The following is a 14,968-nucleotide window of genomic DNA, read 5'->3' as shown; positions in this document are numbered from 1 at the left end:
CCAACTACTACAACAACCCTGCCATCCGCAAGGTAGGTACCTTGCCACCACAGCTGCACCTGGCCCGGCGGTACCGCAACCCCTTTTGCTAGCTGATGGCAGCTGGACCCCTGCCTTCCCTGGGCCCCTTCCCGCACCCTCCCGCTCACCTTCCCGCTGGCTGCCCCGCACCCCGCAGGCCCTGAGCAAGGAGGGCTACCTGTACGACACCTCCCTGGTGGAGCGCTACTACCCCAACTCCCCCACCTCCCCCTCCGTCTCCCAGGTCCTGTGGCCCTACACCATGGATGCGGGCATCCCGCAGGTGGGTGGGGCAGGCAGTGGGGTGGGGTGAGGGGGCCCACACTCGCCCGCGCCGCCTTTGATGCTGGTTCCTGCCCTGCTGCATCCTGTCTGCCCAGCCCTGGCCCCGCTGCCCGCCCACCTCTGCCTGCTCCATCCCGACCCCCTCAGGAGTGCAACTTCCTGGGCGAGGAGGTGGGCAAGTGCGCCCCCGGCGAGAACTACCACGGGCTGTGGGAGGTGCCGCTGTACCAGGCGCAGATCGGCGGCGAGCTGTATGGCGTGGGAAGTGAGTGGGGCGGCGGGCGGCGGCGCTGGTGGAGGGGCAGGGGCGCGCCGCCCTGCACCCCGGCTGCCGCGGCGCTGCTGGTTACTGCTGGCTGGGCCCCACCCTGCCCCGCTTGCGGCCCTGGGGCTCAACCTTCGGGCACCCGCTGGCCCCCCACGGGACCGCAGCTGGGCATGTCTCATAGCCTTCTGGCCTCCTGCCTCCCCCCTGCCCTCCCTTCCCCCCCGGCAGACTATGCCAGCAAGGAGGCGCTGATGCCGCCCATCCCCACCGACATGGAGTCCTTCCTCAAGGACCTGCTGGACGAGCGGCTGGCCAACAGCAAGGCTCCCCTGTCCATCTCCACCATCTACGGCTGGTAAGGGGCGGGGCAGGGCCGCGCCGGCGGGCCTCCAGCCAGGGCCGGGGCAATGCATGCGCTCGCCGTGCAGCTGCGTTGGGGCGCACGGCCTGCACCCTCCTGCCTGCCAGCCTGCACCCCCCACAAACGCGTCCTGCTTCTCTGCCCCAAACCCCTGCCTCCCTGCGCCGCCCGCCCGCCCTCTCACGCAGGCTGGTGGACGAGAGCAAGAACGTGGACCCCACCTGCAACGACGCCGGCTGCGAGCACCCGCCCAACGACAACGCCAAGGCGCTGTCCGCCTTCATCGACTACGCGCTGAAGAAGCCCGACGTGCGCTTCGTCACCTACTCGGACCTCATCCGTTGGATGCAGGTGGGCTGACGGTGTGCGCTGGGCTGGGGGCGGGGGTGTGCATGCTGGGCTGCCGCGGAAGGATGTGGGGATGGTGCTGCGGCGCTGTTGGGGAGTGTGCCGTGGCTGTGGGAGAGAGGGACAGACCGCGGACGGAGCAGGCTGGGCTGCTGGGGCACGCCTGGCGTGCCGCGACCACAGCATGCCGTGCGGCCCTCCTTGGCCGCTGCTCACCAAAAACCCTGTGCCTGCCCGCCTCCCCACCCCCCGTCCCTCCCCCCACCGCAGCACCCCGTGCCCCTGAGCCAGTTTGATGAGTGGGTGCAGTGCAAGGTGCCCGGCATCAAGGCGGACCTCACCGCCGTCAACCTGACCGACGCGGAGAAGGCCAACTCCTTCTACATGCTGGAAAGCGCGGAGCCGGTGGCGGTGGAGGTGCCCGCCCCCGCGCCCGTGCCCGCCCCCGCGCTTGCGGTGGAGGCCCCCGCCCCCGCCGTGGTGGTGGAGACCCCCGCCCCCGTGGTGGCCCCCGTGGTCACCAAGCCCGTGGTGGCGGCGCCTGCCCCCGCCCCAACCACCGCGCCCGGCAACGGCGCCTCTGCCCTGAGCACGGCGGTGGCCGCCGCCGCCGCGATGCTGGGCGCGCTGCTGCTGGCGCTCTGAGGCGACGGCTGGGCCGACGCCCCGCTCCCAACACCACGCTGACTTTCTAGGCAACACTACTAGGCTACACAGTCTCACTGGACTGACCCTCTCGTACCTCCTCCTCACCCCCAGGCAGGCAGGCCCTGAAGCCGGGCTAGGTGCTAGTGCTGGCCAACCAAAACCCCTTGTATGCAGTCGCAGTCGGCGATCTGCTTGCTGTGTATCTATTGTATGTGCCGTTACTTCGCTCTTCTTGCTGCCAGGCACACAGTCTTACCAGCTCTGATGTAAGACGTATTTGCTGTCCCATGGTGTTGCCAGCGGGATGGCTGGCTGTAGTGGAGGTGGGGGCATGGAGCGATTACAAAGGGGAGAAGACAAGGGCAGAAGGATAGTATCAGGCACCGGTGAAAAGAAATGACAGAGGTAGGGTTACAGGGATTGGGGGTGACGGTGCAAGGATAGCATGGTGGTGGGCGATCTGTGGGCTGGGCTTGTGTGGGGGCAGGCTCTACGGGATGGCTGCAACAGCTTGTAGTGGCGTAGTATCATCGTGTGCTGCTGGCGGGCAGCCCTTGCGGGAGCTGCCGCCAGCTAGCTGGCATTGGCATTGCAAATGGGGGCAGCCGCTGTGTGCGGGCCATCAAAAACGCAGGCTCCACCTCAGTGCTGGCTGTGCTGGTCGGGGGCCTCGCCCTCGCCCTCGCCCCCCTCCTCTGCCTTGCCGCCGTTCAGCTTGAGGAGGAGGGCCTTGCGCTCCGCCTGCTGCGCCGCACGCTCCCTGTCCGCCTCCTCCACCTGCAGTCGGTCGGGTGGTGCAGCAGGTCAGGTGGGCAGCCAGGGATGGAGCATGGGGACTGATGCGCGGGAGCAGGGCAAGGCTGGAACAGCATTCAGAAGTAGGGGAAGAAAGGAGACAGCGGTGGGGCGCCCACCTGGATGCGGATGTTGCGCAGGTTGTACCAGCTGGTCCCAGCATAGATCAGCACAAAGGCCATGATGCCGCGGCCCAGCTCTGGCAGGATGCTGGGCAGCAGAGCCGCCTGCACCGGCGGGCCGCGCTGCCGCCGGCGCCCCATGCTCCCACTCCCGCTCAGCGGGCGGGCGGGGCGGGGTGCCAGGCGGCGGGCGGCAGCGCAAGCGGGCCTGGTGGTGCCGGCTATCATTGTGCGGGCCGGGGAGGCGGCATGCATCATGCTGGCGTCTGAAGTGAGTGGGTCACAGGTGTCAGGCGCAGGATCCCGTGGTAGCAAATTTGGTTCCAGCAATCAGTAGGGAAGGGAACGTGGAAGAAGTGATCGAGAAACGTCGGCCACAAAGCGGTGCATGCAAGCTGTTTCACAACACTCGTGGGACAAGCGCCCGTCCCGTTTTGGCGCCCGGCCGCTGCCAGCTGGCACACATCTCGGTCATCAGAGCAGCCCACCATTCTTGCTGATCATCTGAATTTGGGCCATTGCCGTTATTGAGCAGAGGAACCTGCCGTGCTGCCATGTCAAATCAGTCGCCTGCGGCACCCAGGCAGCCTTGGCGGGCGTGCCAGGCCTCCGGGCACATGGGCGATGCGTCTGCAGAAGAGCAGAAGGCGGCCCAGGCAGCCCCTCCGGCCGGCCCCTCCGCCACCGCTGCCGACGCCTCTCCGCCGACGCCGTTTGACGCCCTCCGCCTGCTCAGCCGCCAAGGGGCGCTGCGCACGGAGGGTTGCCTGCGCCAGCTTCTGTCCAAGTACCATGGCGTTGAGGTGAGGCGGCTGGTAGGCACAGCAGTCCCTCCCTCGCCGCTGCGCTGGGCTGGCAGAGCCCTGTGCTCACGCCAGTCTGCCTGCCTGCTCCCCTTACCTGCAGGGCCTCGTGGCCATGAATGGGGGGCTGCCGCCCCAGGCCTCCTTCCCGCTCACATCCCTCCAGTTTGGGGTGGCGGGCGTGGCTGAGGGCGAAACCGAGGCCGTGGAGCTCAGCCCGGAGCAGCTGGCGGGCAGCCAGCAGTACAACATCGCCCCGGCCGGCTTCCCGCCGCTGCAGCGCTGGGCGGCGGCGCACGTGGCGGCGCTGCACGCGCCGCCGGGGCCGCACCGCGTGCTGCTGACGGCTGGGGCCAGCCAGGGGCTGGAGGTGGGTGGGTGGGCCGCTGCCGCTGCTGGTGCGGCTGCGCGTCCGCAGGACAGACCCTCCTGCCGGCCTGCTGGCTGCTGCCGGCTGCCAATGGCCCCTGCCCCTGCCTGCCCCCTGCCTGCCGCAGCTGGTGTGCTCCCTGTTCCTGGATGACGGCGACTGCTTGCTGGTGGAGGAGTTCACGTACCCGCAGGCAAGGACCCGCAGCGCCGGCCAGCAGGCGGCCAGCAGGCACAGAGGCAGGCGGCAGCCGGGCTGCGTCGGTCGCAGCTGTAAGCCATGGCTGCCTGCTCTGCTCCGGGCGCCCAGCGAGGCAGCAAGCGAGGGGCCGCTGCCGCTTGGCCCTGCCGCTCGCCACCCCCGCCTCCCACCCTCCTCAAGTCTGCCCCCCCTTGCACGATTGCCCCATGCCGATTCATTGCCTGCCGCAGATGCTGGAGTGCAACCTGGCGCCCCGCAGCTGCCGCGTGCTGCCCGTGCCCATGGATCACGACGGCATGCTGCCATTCCAGCTGGAGCAGGCAAGTCTCAGCCTCCTGAGCGCTGCCGCTAATGTGCCCTGCCTGTACAGCACAGCAGCTCACGCAGCCTGCCCGCCTGCCTGCCAGCAGGTGCTGGAGCAGGCGGCGGCTGCGGGCGGTCCGCAGCCCAAGCTGCTCTACACAGTGCCCACGGGTAGGCTGCGGCCACACACACATTTGTGTCTTGGCTGTTGCTGGTGCGTTTTCGATTTTGATTGAGCTGCCAGAGGCGCACACTAGGCTCGGGTGTGCGTACGGGGTGCAGGCCAGAACCCCACGGGCGCCTGCACGCCGCTGGAGCGCAAGCGAGCGATCTACGACATCTGCAGGTGACTGCCTGCTGCCGCAGCTGCCGCTCATGCTGTCATTGCCTGGGCGCAGCGCCAGTTGCGCTCCCATGCCTGCAGCGGCATGCTGCCGGCGGCACAGGACTCCCGTGAGCATCGAGTGACCTTGAACGCTCGACTGTGAACCTTTGGCGCCAACGTCTGCGCTCTCTGCCCACTATCTCTCTTTGCACCTTGGCCTCTGCCTGCCTGCCCGCCTGCCTGCCTGCCTCTGCAGCCGCCACGGCCTGCTGATCCTGGAGGATGATGCCTACCAGTACCTGCAGTTCCCCGCCGGCCCGCTGCGCCCGCCCGGCCTGGCGGGCCTGCCTGCCCGCAGCAGCTACCTGTCTCTGGACACGCAGGGGCGGGTGATCAGGTGGGGAGGTGGGCTGGGGAGGGGCTGGGTGTGTTGGGAGAAGGGTGGTGAGAAGGGAGACCCGCGGGCATCCCAGGGCAGCACCCCAGCGGAAGCCAGGCGCCCTGGCTAGTGCCTGGCTGTCTCCCCTCGCCGCCACCCCACTCCCGAGCATGCCCTCGCTCCACCTCCTGCCTCCTGTTCCCGCCCTCTTCCCTCCCTTCACCACCTGCCCACCCGCGCTTTCTTGCCTTTGTCACCTTTTCCTCCTACCTGCAGGCTGGACACCTGCGCCAAGTTTCTGGCGCCTGGGCTGAGGCTGGGCTGGGCGGTGGCGGCGCCCGCCGTGGTCGGCAAGATGACTGACCTGCTGAATGCGCAGACGCTGGGGCCCTCTGGGCTCAGCCAGGTGCGGGGCGGGGCGATGGGGCGCAGCAGGTGCTGGGAGGGGCTGCCTGGCTCGCCCCCAAGCACACAGCCGCCATCCCATGGCGGCTCCTTTGACCTTGCCTGCCCACCCGGCCACTTTCCCAGGGCATTGCCTACCGCCTGCTGGAGACATGGGGCGGGGAGGGGCTGGAGCGGCACCTGTGGCGCCTGCAGGCGGGCTACGCCGCCTCGGCGGCGGCGCTGCACGCGGCGGCGCGGCGGCACCTGGAGGGGCTGGCTGAGTGGCGGGAGCCGCGGGCCGGCATGTTCATGGTGGGCCTTGCCATTATGCCGCTGGGGCCCAGGGCGCAGGCGATGAGGAGGAGGACTCCTTCCTCGGAGAAGGACTCCTTCCTCGGAGGAGAGGAGGAATCCTGACCGCCAGACTCTGGCTTCCTGACTGGTGCACCGTGGAAGCACCGGTGGGAGCCTGGATTGCCGATTAAACCGTAAACCCTGGCCGGCTGGCCGGCGGCTGGCCTGTGCAGTGGTTGCGGTTGCTGGGTGTGGAGGATGCCAGCGACATCCAGGAGGAGCTGCGGGAGGCAAGGGTGGTGGTGGTGCCGGGCAGGGCGTGCCACCCGCGTGCCAGCGACCCGTCTTTCAGGTCTGCTGCTGCTGCCTGCCGGTCTGGCTGGAGGGCACCGCGTGGCAGGCTGGACGGCAGCTCGAGCTCGCCGCAAAGTGAGCCCGCTGGCCCGCCTGATGCACTCTGTTGCGCCCTGTTGCGCTGTGGTTGCCGCAGGTGCCCCTTTGTCCGCGTGTCCTTCTCGCACCTGCCGCCAGAGGAGCTGGAGGAGGGGATGCGGCGGCTAGGCGCCGTGCTGCACAGCCTGCAGCAGCAGCGGCAGTAGCGGCAGCGGCAGGCGGGGCCGGGCGGCGGGTAGTGGCAGCGGCAGCTGGGGACTGTCCAGTGACTGTCACCGGAGGTCACCTGCCTTGCTGTTGATCACAGGATGCGAGGGCACGCATGTGTATCATTCTCAGTTCTCCATGGGGCACAGGGACGAGAGCCGGCGGTAGTGCTGGTCGGCTACGTTTCAGCTGAGGGTGGCGATGTTTCAATGTATGTGCTGTTGATGTTGGCCTATGCTAGTGCGTAGCCTCCGGTCGCGCCAGTGAGCAGCTCGCTCCCCGCGGCTCGCAGCAACTCAGCGCCAATCGCTGCAGCCCTGCACACATTGGTCGCCATGTACCTGGCGCTGCTGGCCGTCCTGGCAGCCGTTGCGCCGGCGGCGGCGGCGGCGCCGACGTGGTGGCGGCCCAAGCGGTTCAACAAAAACGGCAGCCTGCTGCGATTCAACTACCAACTCTCCGACTCGGGAAGCATCACATACGTGCCTGGGGTGCAAGTGCGCGGGGATGGCGGAGCTGGCTGTCAGCTGTAGCCGCCCGGAGCTGGTGCGGCGGCGATTCTGTGCTTCCCATGCACCCACCTGCCCCTACCCCTCCCCAGGTGTACGCCATCGATTTTGACACCGCCAAGACCGCCATCCCGGTTTTGAAGAAGAAGAACCCGGCCGCACGCGTCATCTGCTACTTTTCAGCGGGGTCCTGGGAGGACTACAGGTGGGCGCCTCAGTACAGTACTTGCATCCCCTGATGTCATCAAGCGCGGTCAACTGGCAGGCAGGGGCGAGGCCAGCGGAGAATGTGCATGCACCAAGTTGTGGCGTGCTGGCTTGCCGGGTCCACCTGCGCCGGCCCCGCACCCTTGCCTGCGGCCGGCCGCCCGCAGGGTGGCGTACGACAAGTCCAGGCGCGGCATCCAGCCCAGCGACTGGGGCGCCACGCTGGGCGAGGACATGGAGGGGTGGGAGGGGGAGCGGTGGGTGGACGTGCGCAGCGCAGCGGTGCGCAGGATCATGGTCAAGCGCCTCAAGTACTGCAAGAGCATCGGCTGCGACGGCGTGGACCCAGGTGAGGCGCCGGCGGCCTGCGCCTGGCTGCGGTCGGGCACACAGGCCTGGCTGGGCCTGCCCTCTGCTCCGCTGCACGCATGCGTGCATGCGCGGTGCAGGCGACGAGCCGCGGCCGACTTTGGCCGCAGGCGAGCTGCCCCTCCCCCACCGGTGCCGCCCGCCCCCGCTGGCGCAGACAATGTGAATGGGCACGAGAACGACAGCGGCTTCGCGCTGACGCAGAGCGACCTGATAAAATTCAACACCTTCCTCGCCAACACCAGCCACCGCCTCGGCATGGGCATCGGCCTGAAGAACGGCCTAGACATGGTCGGCGCTCTGCACCGGCACTTTGACTGGTGAGGGCTCCGGCTCCGCTGTGCTCTTGCCCAGGCCGGCGAGTGGCAGCAGATGGACTGCAGGCGGGCAGGGCTGCGGCTGGCCGTGGTGCCGCACCTGGCTCGGGCCGGGGTGCGCCCACCTGACCCATGTGCCTTGCGCATGCGTGCAGGGCGCTGAACGAGGAGTGCAACGTGTTTGGGGAGTGCGATGTGTACGAGAAGTTTGCCGCCACCAAGCCCATCTTTGGGGTGGAGTACTGCAATGCGTATGCGGTGCGCCCTGGGGCCTGGGTGGCGTGGGGTGGGGTGTGTGCGGTGGCTGTCAGTCACCTTGGGGCGGGCGTGCCGTGTGAGCAGCCCATGCCATATTGTTGCCAGCACGCATGCATCCCCAGCTCATGCGTGGCAGCGGCGGCCCTTGTTCCAGCATAGGGCGAGTGCCGGTGGTGCAGCCTGCTGCGCTCGACAGCCCAGCCCGCACGCCTCCTCTGCTCTGCCGTCTGCTGCAGGAGCTCGGCGTGGACACGCCTGACCCTGCCTGCTTCTGCCCCCGCATGATCAAGGCCGGCTACCAATTCCTGTTCAAAAGGGTGGACCTGGGTGCTGCCGGTATCTCCTGCACCGAGTACTGCGCCAAGTATCCCGCACAGTGCGCCGCCGGGGCCAAGAAAACAGGGTCCTGCAAGGCCCCCAAAACCAACATGTGCAGCCTGGTGCCATCCGCGCCCCAGCTGTGATCAGTGCGTGCCTGCCGAGGCCGGACGATGGTACATTCATCTGCGCTGCCTCCCCTTTATCTCCCCCCTTCTCCATGCCCTCTCCCTTTGATTCCCTACTCATTCCTGCGCCGCCCATCCACTGTCACGCTCGCCCCGGATGCCCCTTGATCTTCCCGTGCGCCAGGTGCTGGTACCCCTCTCCTGGCACGACTCATCTTTGGAGCCTGTCTGTATCCTCATCTGCCTTGTTGCAGGAGGAACGCCAATTTTGAATGCACCCACCGCCCCAACCGCCTGCCCAGGCTTGCCAACCGACCCACGCAGCCACCCGCCGACTGCGACACTTCTGATCACCCTGCTGCCATGTTCACTTGTAACACTGCACTGCTCCCCTGTATCAATTGTCTTTGAGATGGATTTGCAATGCAAAGGCGTGGATCAAATTGATCATCAACTCAGGAGTTTTGACCGGGCGCCACATGGCGTGGCGTCTGTAGGCACTCCTGCTGGTTCCCGTGGTTTTGCCAGCACTGCTTGATTGGATGCAACGGCGGCGCCTCTCCGCTTCTCCGCCGGTTAAACAGCATGCCGTAGCAATGGGGCGGGGGACCAAGAACGGCGAGGGAGGGCGATGGCTGACCCGCCTGCCGCTGCTCTGGCAATGGCTGCTGGTGTTTGCATTCACCGTCATGGTGCTGGTGAGCGATTGTCGGGCTGCGCTGCCCCGCCCACGGTTTCTTTGGTTGCAGGGCGATTGAGTGTCGCCCGCCTTGAACTGCCTGCAGCGGCACTGGAAGTGGCTCAATATGTCATCCCCACTGGAGGACGAGGCGGCGTCAAGCCGTGGGAAGGGCAGCAGGAAGGGGCTGCTGCCCGGCCATGACGCCGATGCCGGCGGCGGCGGCGGCGGCGGCGGCACCGACGTGGCCGGCAAGGAGATGGGCGAGGTGCAAGCTGACTGGCGCGTGGGCGGCGGCGCAGGCAACCGCGTCACCAAGAAGGCCGCCACGCCGCCACGCGGTTGCCCGGTGTCGGTGCCCTGGGACCAACTGCCCCGAGACCCGGGCAAGAAGCGCGCCGCCGTCTTCACGCCATACAACATTGTGAGCTGCTGGCGGGCTGACTGTGGCTGGCTGGCGGCCTGGCAGGGCCCCTGGGGCAGCTGCAGGTGGCTGCAGCTGGCTCCCAGCCTGCGCGGCCGTGCCGTGGTTTGTGCATCCAATACCCACAGCGAATGCGGGGCCCCCACCCGCCCCGGCCACTCTCACCCGGCTGCAGGTGTTTGGCGGCGGCGAGCGCTACCTGCTGTCGGTGGTGGCGGTGCTCCAGGTAGCGGCACCCGCCCGGCAGCGCGCCAGCCCCGCAGCCTGCATGCCGCCGCCCGCCCGCAGCCTGCAGGCCATTCATCTGCGGGGCTGCTGCGCTGGTGCGTGTGCCCCTCGTCAGCGCCCACCACCTGCTGCGCCCGCCTGCCTCCGCCTCCGCCACGCGTGCGCGCCGCGTCATGTACCGGCACACGTACCGCCCACGTGTACCGCAGGACATGAAGTACAACGTGGATGTGCTGGTGTTCCGCCGCAACGTGTGCCAGACCAAGGAGCAGCTGCTCAAGGTGGCGGCAGGGCTGAGGGTGGCCCTCAACCCAGACCTGCTCAGCATACACGTGGTGGGCGCCCAGGGCATCCACCTACAGGTGCGCCCAGCGGCGGGTTGGCAGCGGCGGCGGGCTGGCGGGCCGGGCACGGCCGCACGCGTGCCGCTGCCGCCGCTGCGCCTCAGTGCCGCTGCCGGGCCGCCGCGTCGCGCCAGCTTCCCGCCACCCACCCGCTCTCCCCCCTTGCCTTCCCTGCCCTGCCCGCTCCTCCCTGTGGCCCCCACCTCCCCAGGCCCCCACCACCACCCTCACCGAATACTCTGTGTTCATGTCTCTGGGCAACGACAAGCTGCCCACGTATGCGGGGCTGGGCCACGTCAGCTTCTACATGTGCCAGTTCCCCTTTGACCTGGTGCGCCCGCCCCGCCCGGGCACCACCAAGGCCTTTGCCTCCTACGACTACGTGCTGCTCAACAGCGAGTACACAGACAGGTGAGCGGGGGGCGTGTGTGTGTGTGTGTTTTGTGTGTGTGTGTGTGTGTGTGTGAGAGAGAGAGTGAGAGAGGGAGATGGCTCAGGGAGGGACTGGGGGCGGGTCAGGCGCAGCAGTGCCGGGCTGAGTGGAGGTGGCAGGCTGGTCTGGCGGGGTGGGGTGGCCAGGGTGGGGTGAGCAGGCAGAGGCGCTGGGCGCAGCGCTGGGCACGCTGTGCCAGCCGGCCCACCTCCGACTCTGTGCTGCCTGCCTGCGTGCCTGCCCGCCTGCCTGCCTGCCTGCCTGCCTGCCTGCCTGGCCGGTTGCAGGTGGTACCACGAGTTTGCGGGGCCGCACATCGAGAATGCGCTGCGGGTGTGGAACGCGGCACCCACGGTGGTGGTCCTGCACCCGCCGGTAGAGGTGCGGAGCAGCAGCACGTGCGACTGCCTGGCCTTGCCCACGCCGCGGCAGCGACGGCTGTGCAGGCTGAGAGGAGCCCGCGGCTGCGCTGGGTGTGTCGTGCCAGCGCCGGCTTCCTGTGCTGTACTGCCAGCTGCTGACGGCAGCTGCCTGCCCGCTGCTGTTCTGCGCCCCTGCAGCCGTTCAACAAGCCCCCGGCGAAGAAGGCTGGGGCGGGAGAGGCTGGCGCGCCGCCGCCGCCGCCGCAGCCCGACCGCCAGCACATTGTGCTGCTGGGCCGCTTCTTCAAGGGGCGGCAGAGCAAGGTGCGGCGCAGCCCCGACCCCTGTGCAACGCTGGCATCCACGCACCCGCTCCCGTTGTTCCCGCCCTGGGGCCCATCTGTGTTGCTGTGGCTGTCCTTGCACTGAAGCAGGTTTTGCTGAGTTGCGCCTAAAGCGTGCGCCCGTTCCAATCACTCTGCGCCGCAGGGCCACGCCGCCGCCATCGACATCTTCCGCCAGCTCATGCCCAAGCTGCCTGCCGCCACGCAGCTGCACCTCATCGGCAACCTCATGCCGGGGCACAAGGACTACCTGCAGGACCTGAAAAAGGTGCGCCTGTGTGTGTGTGCTGTGGCTGTGGGGATGCGTAGCTCCCCCATGGGTGGGTAGCAGGCTGGTGGGTGGGCAAGCCGCCTCGCCGCCAACTCCTGCCTGTTTCCTGCTGCCGGCCGCCTGCACGTACCCGCGGGCTTCCCTCCCCCCCCCCCTTCCGCCCCAATGCCCCCTCCCCCTTGTGCCCCGCGCTGTCCATAGAGAGCCAAGGGCCTGCCCGTCCACTTCCACATCGGCGTGCCGTCGGAGACGATAGAGGAGCTGCTGCGCACCAGCCTGGTGCAGTGGCACCTGACGGGCATCGAGCTGGTGGCGGGCGCGGAGGACCCCGCCAGCGAGGAGCACTTTGGCATCTCCATCGCAGAGGGTGGGCCAGGGGCGGCGCTGGGCAGCTGCAGCAGGCTGCCGCGCCACGGCTGGTGGTGCCGCCGGGCTGGCCACCTGGAGCAGCACCCCACGTTGCGCCTACCCGACTGCCCTCCCACCCAACCCAACCAGCACCCACATGCATGCAAGCGCACGCCAACCGCTGCCCACCCCGTCCATGCAGGCATGAGCGCGGGCGTGATCCCGGTGGTGCTCAACCGCGGCGGCGTCACCGACATCGTCAAGCACGGCACCACCGGATTCCTTTGCCAGGATGCAGCGGAGGTAGCAGAGCTGACTGAAGGCGTGTTTGGGCTGGACGACGACAGCCGGCGGCGGCTGCGCGGCAGCGCCACCGCCTGGGTGGACCGCTTCAGCCAGAAGGCCTTTGCCAAGAACTTCCGAATCCTGGCCAATCGCGGCAAGCTGTCCAAGCCCTTCCGCTTCCTGCAGCAGCAGACCATGGGTGGGTGGGTGGTGCGTTGGAGTGAGCGGGCGGGCGGTGCTGGCGGTGTGCAGGCGGTGGGCGGGGCCGCGGGGCGACTCGGCACCTCCTGGCGCTGTGGTGGGAGCAGGCGTGCGGCTTCTAGCGTCTGGTTCTCAGGCTGGTGCGTTCCCGCTGCTGCCCTCCTTGCCCGCCGCAGACTTAGTGCTGGCCCGCTCCTTCAAGCTGCCAAAGTCAGCCAAGAATGCGGCGCTCATCATCGAGCCTCGCCAGCACTATGGTGGGTGGGGTGGGCCTGCGGAGCAATGCGCTGTGTCCCCTGGCTGGGTGACAGGCTGGTGGGGGGGTGGGCGCAGCATGCTCGCCCCCCTGCTCCTCGTGTATCCACCGCACGCATCCCAGCCCTGTATCGCCGCTGTGCCGCAGCTTTTGAGTATGTGGTCAAGAATGTGATGTTCCACCTTGGACCCGAGTGGGCGCTGTGAGCCGCTGCGGCAAGGGGCAGCCCGCTTGCCATGCCATGCCAGCCACCGCCTACCGCCTGGATCTTGCCTGGCGTGGCGTGCTGCGGCCCATTGGTGCGCCCATGGCCGGGCCTCATGCTGTCGTGTGCTCCCCTGTACCACAGGCACGTGTACCATGGTACCGCCAACAACCAGTACGTGCATCGCGCGCTTGCGTCGCTGGAGAACGTCAACGTGAGGGGGTGTTGTTGGGGAGGGGTGCTGTGCGGGGGAGGGGGTGCTGTGTCCCGCAGGCCCAGCTGCTTGGCCCACTCCGACCAGCCTGGCCCAAAACCAAACACGCAGACTTCTGAATGGCCTCTCCCAACTTGTAAACCCTCCCTGCTTCCCTTGTGTGCCCGCCCCAATCGAGCAGTACCACGAGCTGGACACGGTGGGGGTGAGCATCGCCATGCTCAACCAGCTGTTGAAGAGCAGCGACTTCTGGGAGGAGCTGCAGGAGGCGGGCCTGAGCCACGTCCTCTTCTTCCAGACAGACTCCCTGCTGGTGCACGGAAACATCAGCGCTTTCCTGCAGGTGCGCGGGCGGGGCGGGTGCGGCGGCGGCTGCGGTGGCGCCGGTGTGGCCGCAGCCTTTTCCTTCGTCACGCGAAGGCAGCAGGCCGGATGGCACGATTGGTCTTACTCCCGAGCCCGCACGCCTCTCCCTGCTGCTGCCGCACGTTGCCGCAGTACGACTATGTGGGCGCGCCCTGGCACCGCGGCAACGAGCGGTGGGGCCGCGCCCAGAAGCGCATGCCGCACGGCGTGGGCAACGGCGGGCTGAGCCTGCGGTCGGTGCCTGCCATGATGGCCCTCGCCCGCCAGCATGGCAACAACCACAGCAACGCGCAACAGGTGTGTGCGCGGGGAGGGGCGGGGGGGGGGAAGGGGGAGCTGCTGGCCGCCACGACGCGCGGCAGGCGACCCCCGGCTGCCAGTTGGTGCGGCGCGGGGCGGCAGAGGGATGCAGGAGCTGGGCGGGCACGTCGGCGTGGTGGCGTCCACCCTTGCCTGCCTGCCTGGCTCCTTCCCCTCGCCCACACCCCGCGCCAGATCCCCTCGCAACCTCACCTGGCACACTTGCACAGCCACACTAGCACCCTCCCATCCACCCGCCCACCCCATGCGCCCCCGCAGGAGGACTTCTTCTACTCGGAGCTCATGGAGGCGCTGCCAGAGTACCAGCTGCCGCCCCGCCAGCAGGCCTACCAGTTCTGCGTGGAGGTGCCGTGCGACGACATAGAGGCGGAGGCGGGGGGTGTGGCGCGGCCCGGGTCCCCCGTGCTGACACTGCCCGGCGTGCCCATGGCGCTGCACGCCACCTGGTGAGGCTTGCCGGCCCATGCCGCCGCTCACCAGCGATCCTGATCTCTTATCATTTGACTTCCATCAGAGGTTCTGAGGTTCACCATTGGCGCAGGTATTACTTTGTGGGGCAGCCCAAGCGATACGCCGACCTGCTGACCCTGCTGGATATGAGCGTGTGCGGGCCAGAGGCCTTCATGCGCCTGCGCACCGCCTCCGCCTCGCCCACGCCTGAGCTGAAGCAGGCGCGGCTGCGCAAGCTTGCCGCCCAAGAGGACGACGCACCAGGGCAGTAAGGCGCGGAGCTGGGAACGACACGCGCTCGGTTGACCGAGGCGCAGCCGGCGCATGTTGCGACGGCCGCTGACCTGACCGCTGACCTTTATTCTCCCGTGCACTGACTGCATCCCTGCGACTGCATCCCTGTCTTTTCTTGCTCCCTCCCCTCGTCCCCCGCTCGCCTCTTGCTTGCGTGCTTCCTCTCCCGTTTGATTCTTTGATTCAACTTCACTTGACTGCGACATTGCAATACCTACTTGTGGTGCAAAGGCACGTGTACCCTGTGATGACGGGGAGAGTACCGCCCCCGAAGAGGCTTGAAGCTGAGCAGAAGCTGGGCCGAAGCTGGGCTGCAGCTGAGCATTA

At 68.1% G+C, this 14,968-nt stretch overlaps 4 protein-coding genes across 4 annotated transcripts in view; all 4 read left to right on the top strand.

Moving 5' to 3' along the window:
• CHLNCDRAFT_57507 (hypothetical protein) overlaps window positions 1-2,217 on the top strand; it is a 3,712-nt gene extending 1,495 nt beyond the window's left edge. Inside the window, exons 6-10 of the mRNA XM_005848835.1 lie at window positions 179-304; window positions 454-571; window positions 803-929; window positions 1,124-1,286; window positions 1,554-2,217. Of these exons, the coding sequence (XP_005848897.1) occupies window positions 179-304; window positions 454-571; window positions 803-929; window positions 1,124-1,286; window positions 1,554-1,928 (909 nt within the window). The 3' untranslated portion in view covers window positions 1,929-2,217. The remainder of the gene's footprint in view (window positions 1-178; window positions 305-453; window positions 572-802; window positions 930-1,123; window positions 1,287-1,553) is intronic.
• Window positions 2,218-3,465: 1,248 nt separating this feature from the next.
• On the top strand, window positions 3,466-6,509 carry CHLNCDRAFT_144288 (hypothetical protein; the record flags this gene model as incomplete). Its single annotated transcript, XM_005848834.1, has 11 exons — window positions 3,466-3,651; window positions 3,755-4,021; window positions 4,149-4,280; window positions 4,453-4,575; window positions 4,633-4,696; window positions 4,808-4,871; window positions 5,107-5,247; window positions 5,506-5,635; window positions 5,761-5,928; window positions 6,144-6,262; window positions 6,401-6,509. The coding sequence occupies 11 exons, from the start codon at window positions 3,466-3,468 to the stop codon at window positions 6,507-6,509; spliced, it is 1,503 nt and encodes a 500-aa protein (XP_005848896.1).
• A 336-nt stretch (window positions 6,510-6,845) lies between these two features.
• Window positions 6,846-8,634, top strand: CHLNCDRAFT_144287 (hypothetical protein; the record flags this gene model as incomplete). Its single annotated transcript, XM_005848833.1, has 6 exons — window positions 6,846-7,007; window positions 7,112-7,224; window positions 7,394-7,575; window positions 7,753-7,915; window positions 8,068-8,170; window positions 8,407-8,634. The coding sequence occupies 6 exons, from the start codon at window positions 6,846-6,848 to the stop codon at window positions 8,632-8,634; spliced, it is 951 nt and encodes a 316-aa protein (XP_005848895.1).
• A 578-nt stretch (window positions 8,635-9,212) lies between these two features.
• CHLNCDRAFT_144286 (expressed protein) lies at window positions 9,213-14,619 on the top strand (the record flags this gene model as incomplete). The annotated part of the gene is made up of 17 exons (XM_005848832.1): window positions 9,213-9,314; window positions 9,402-9,719; window positions 9,895-9,945; window positions 10,157-10,309; window positions 10,503-10,702; window positions 11,012-11,105; window positions 11,285-11,410; window positions 11,576-11,698; window positions 11,903-12,068; window positions 12,252-12,533; window positions 12,712-12,792; window positions 12,939-12,993; window positions 13,141-13,210; window positions 13,392-13,553; window positions 13,709-13,873; window positions 14,156-14,343; window positions 14,439-14,619. The coding sequence occupies 17 exons, from the start codon at window positions 9,213-9,215 to the stop codon at window positions 14,617-14,619; spliced, it is 2,517 nt and encodes an 838-aa protein (XP_005848894.1).
• Between the last annotated feature and the right edge of the window lie 349 nt (window positions 14,620-14,968).

The sequence above is a fragment of the Chlorella variabilis genome (assembly GCF_000147415.1).
Source record: "Chlorella variabilis unplaced genomic scaffold CHLNCscaffold_7, whole genome shotgun sequence".
In the NCBI taxonomy this organism is placed as follows: domain Eukaryota; kingdom Viridiplantae; phylum Chlorophyta; class Trebouxiophyceae; order Chlorellales; family Chlorellaceae; genus Chlorella; species Chlorella variabilis.
This window is presented reverse-complemented; position numbering and strand designations above follow the sequence as displayed.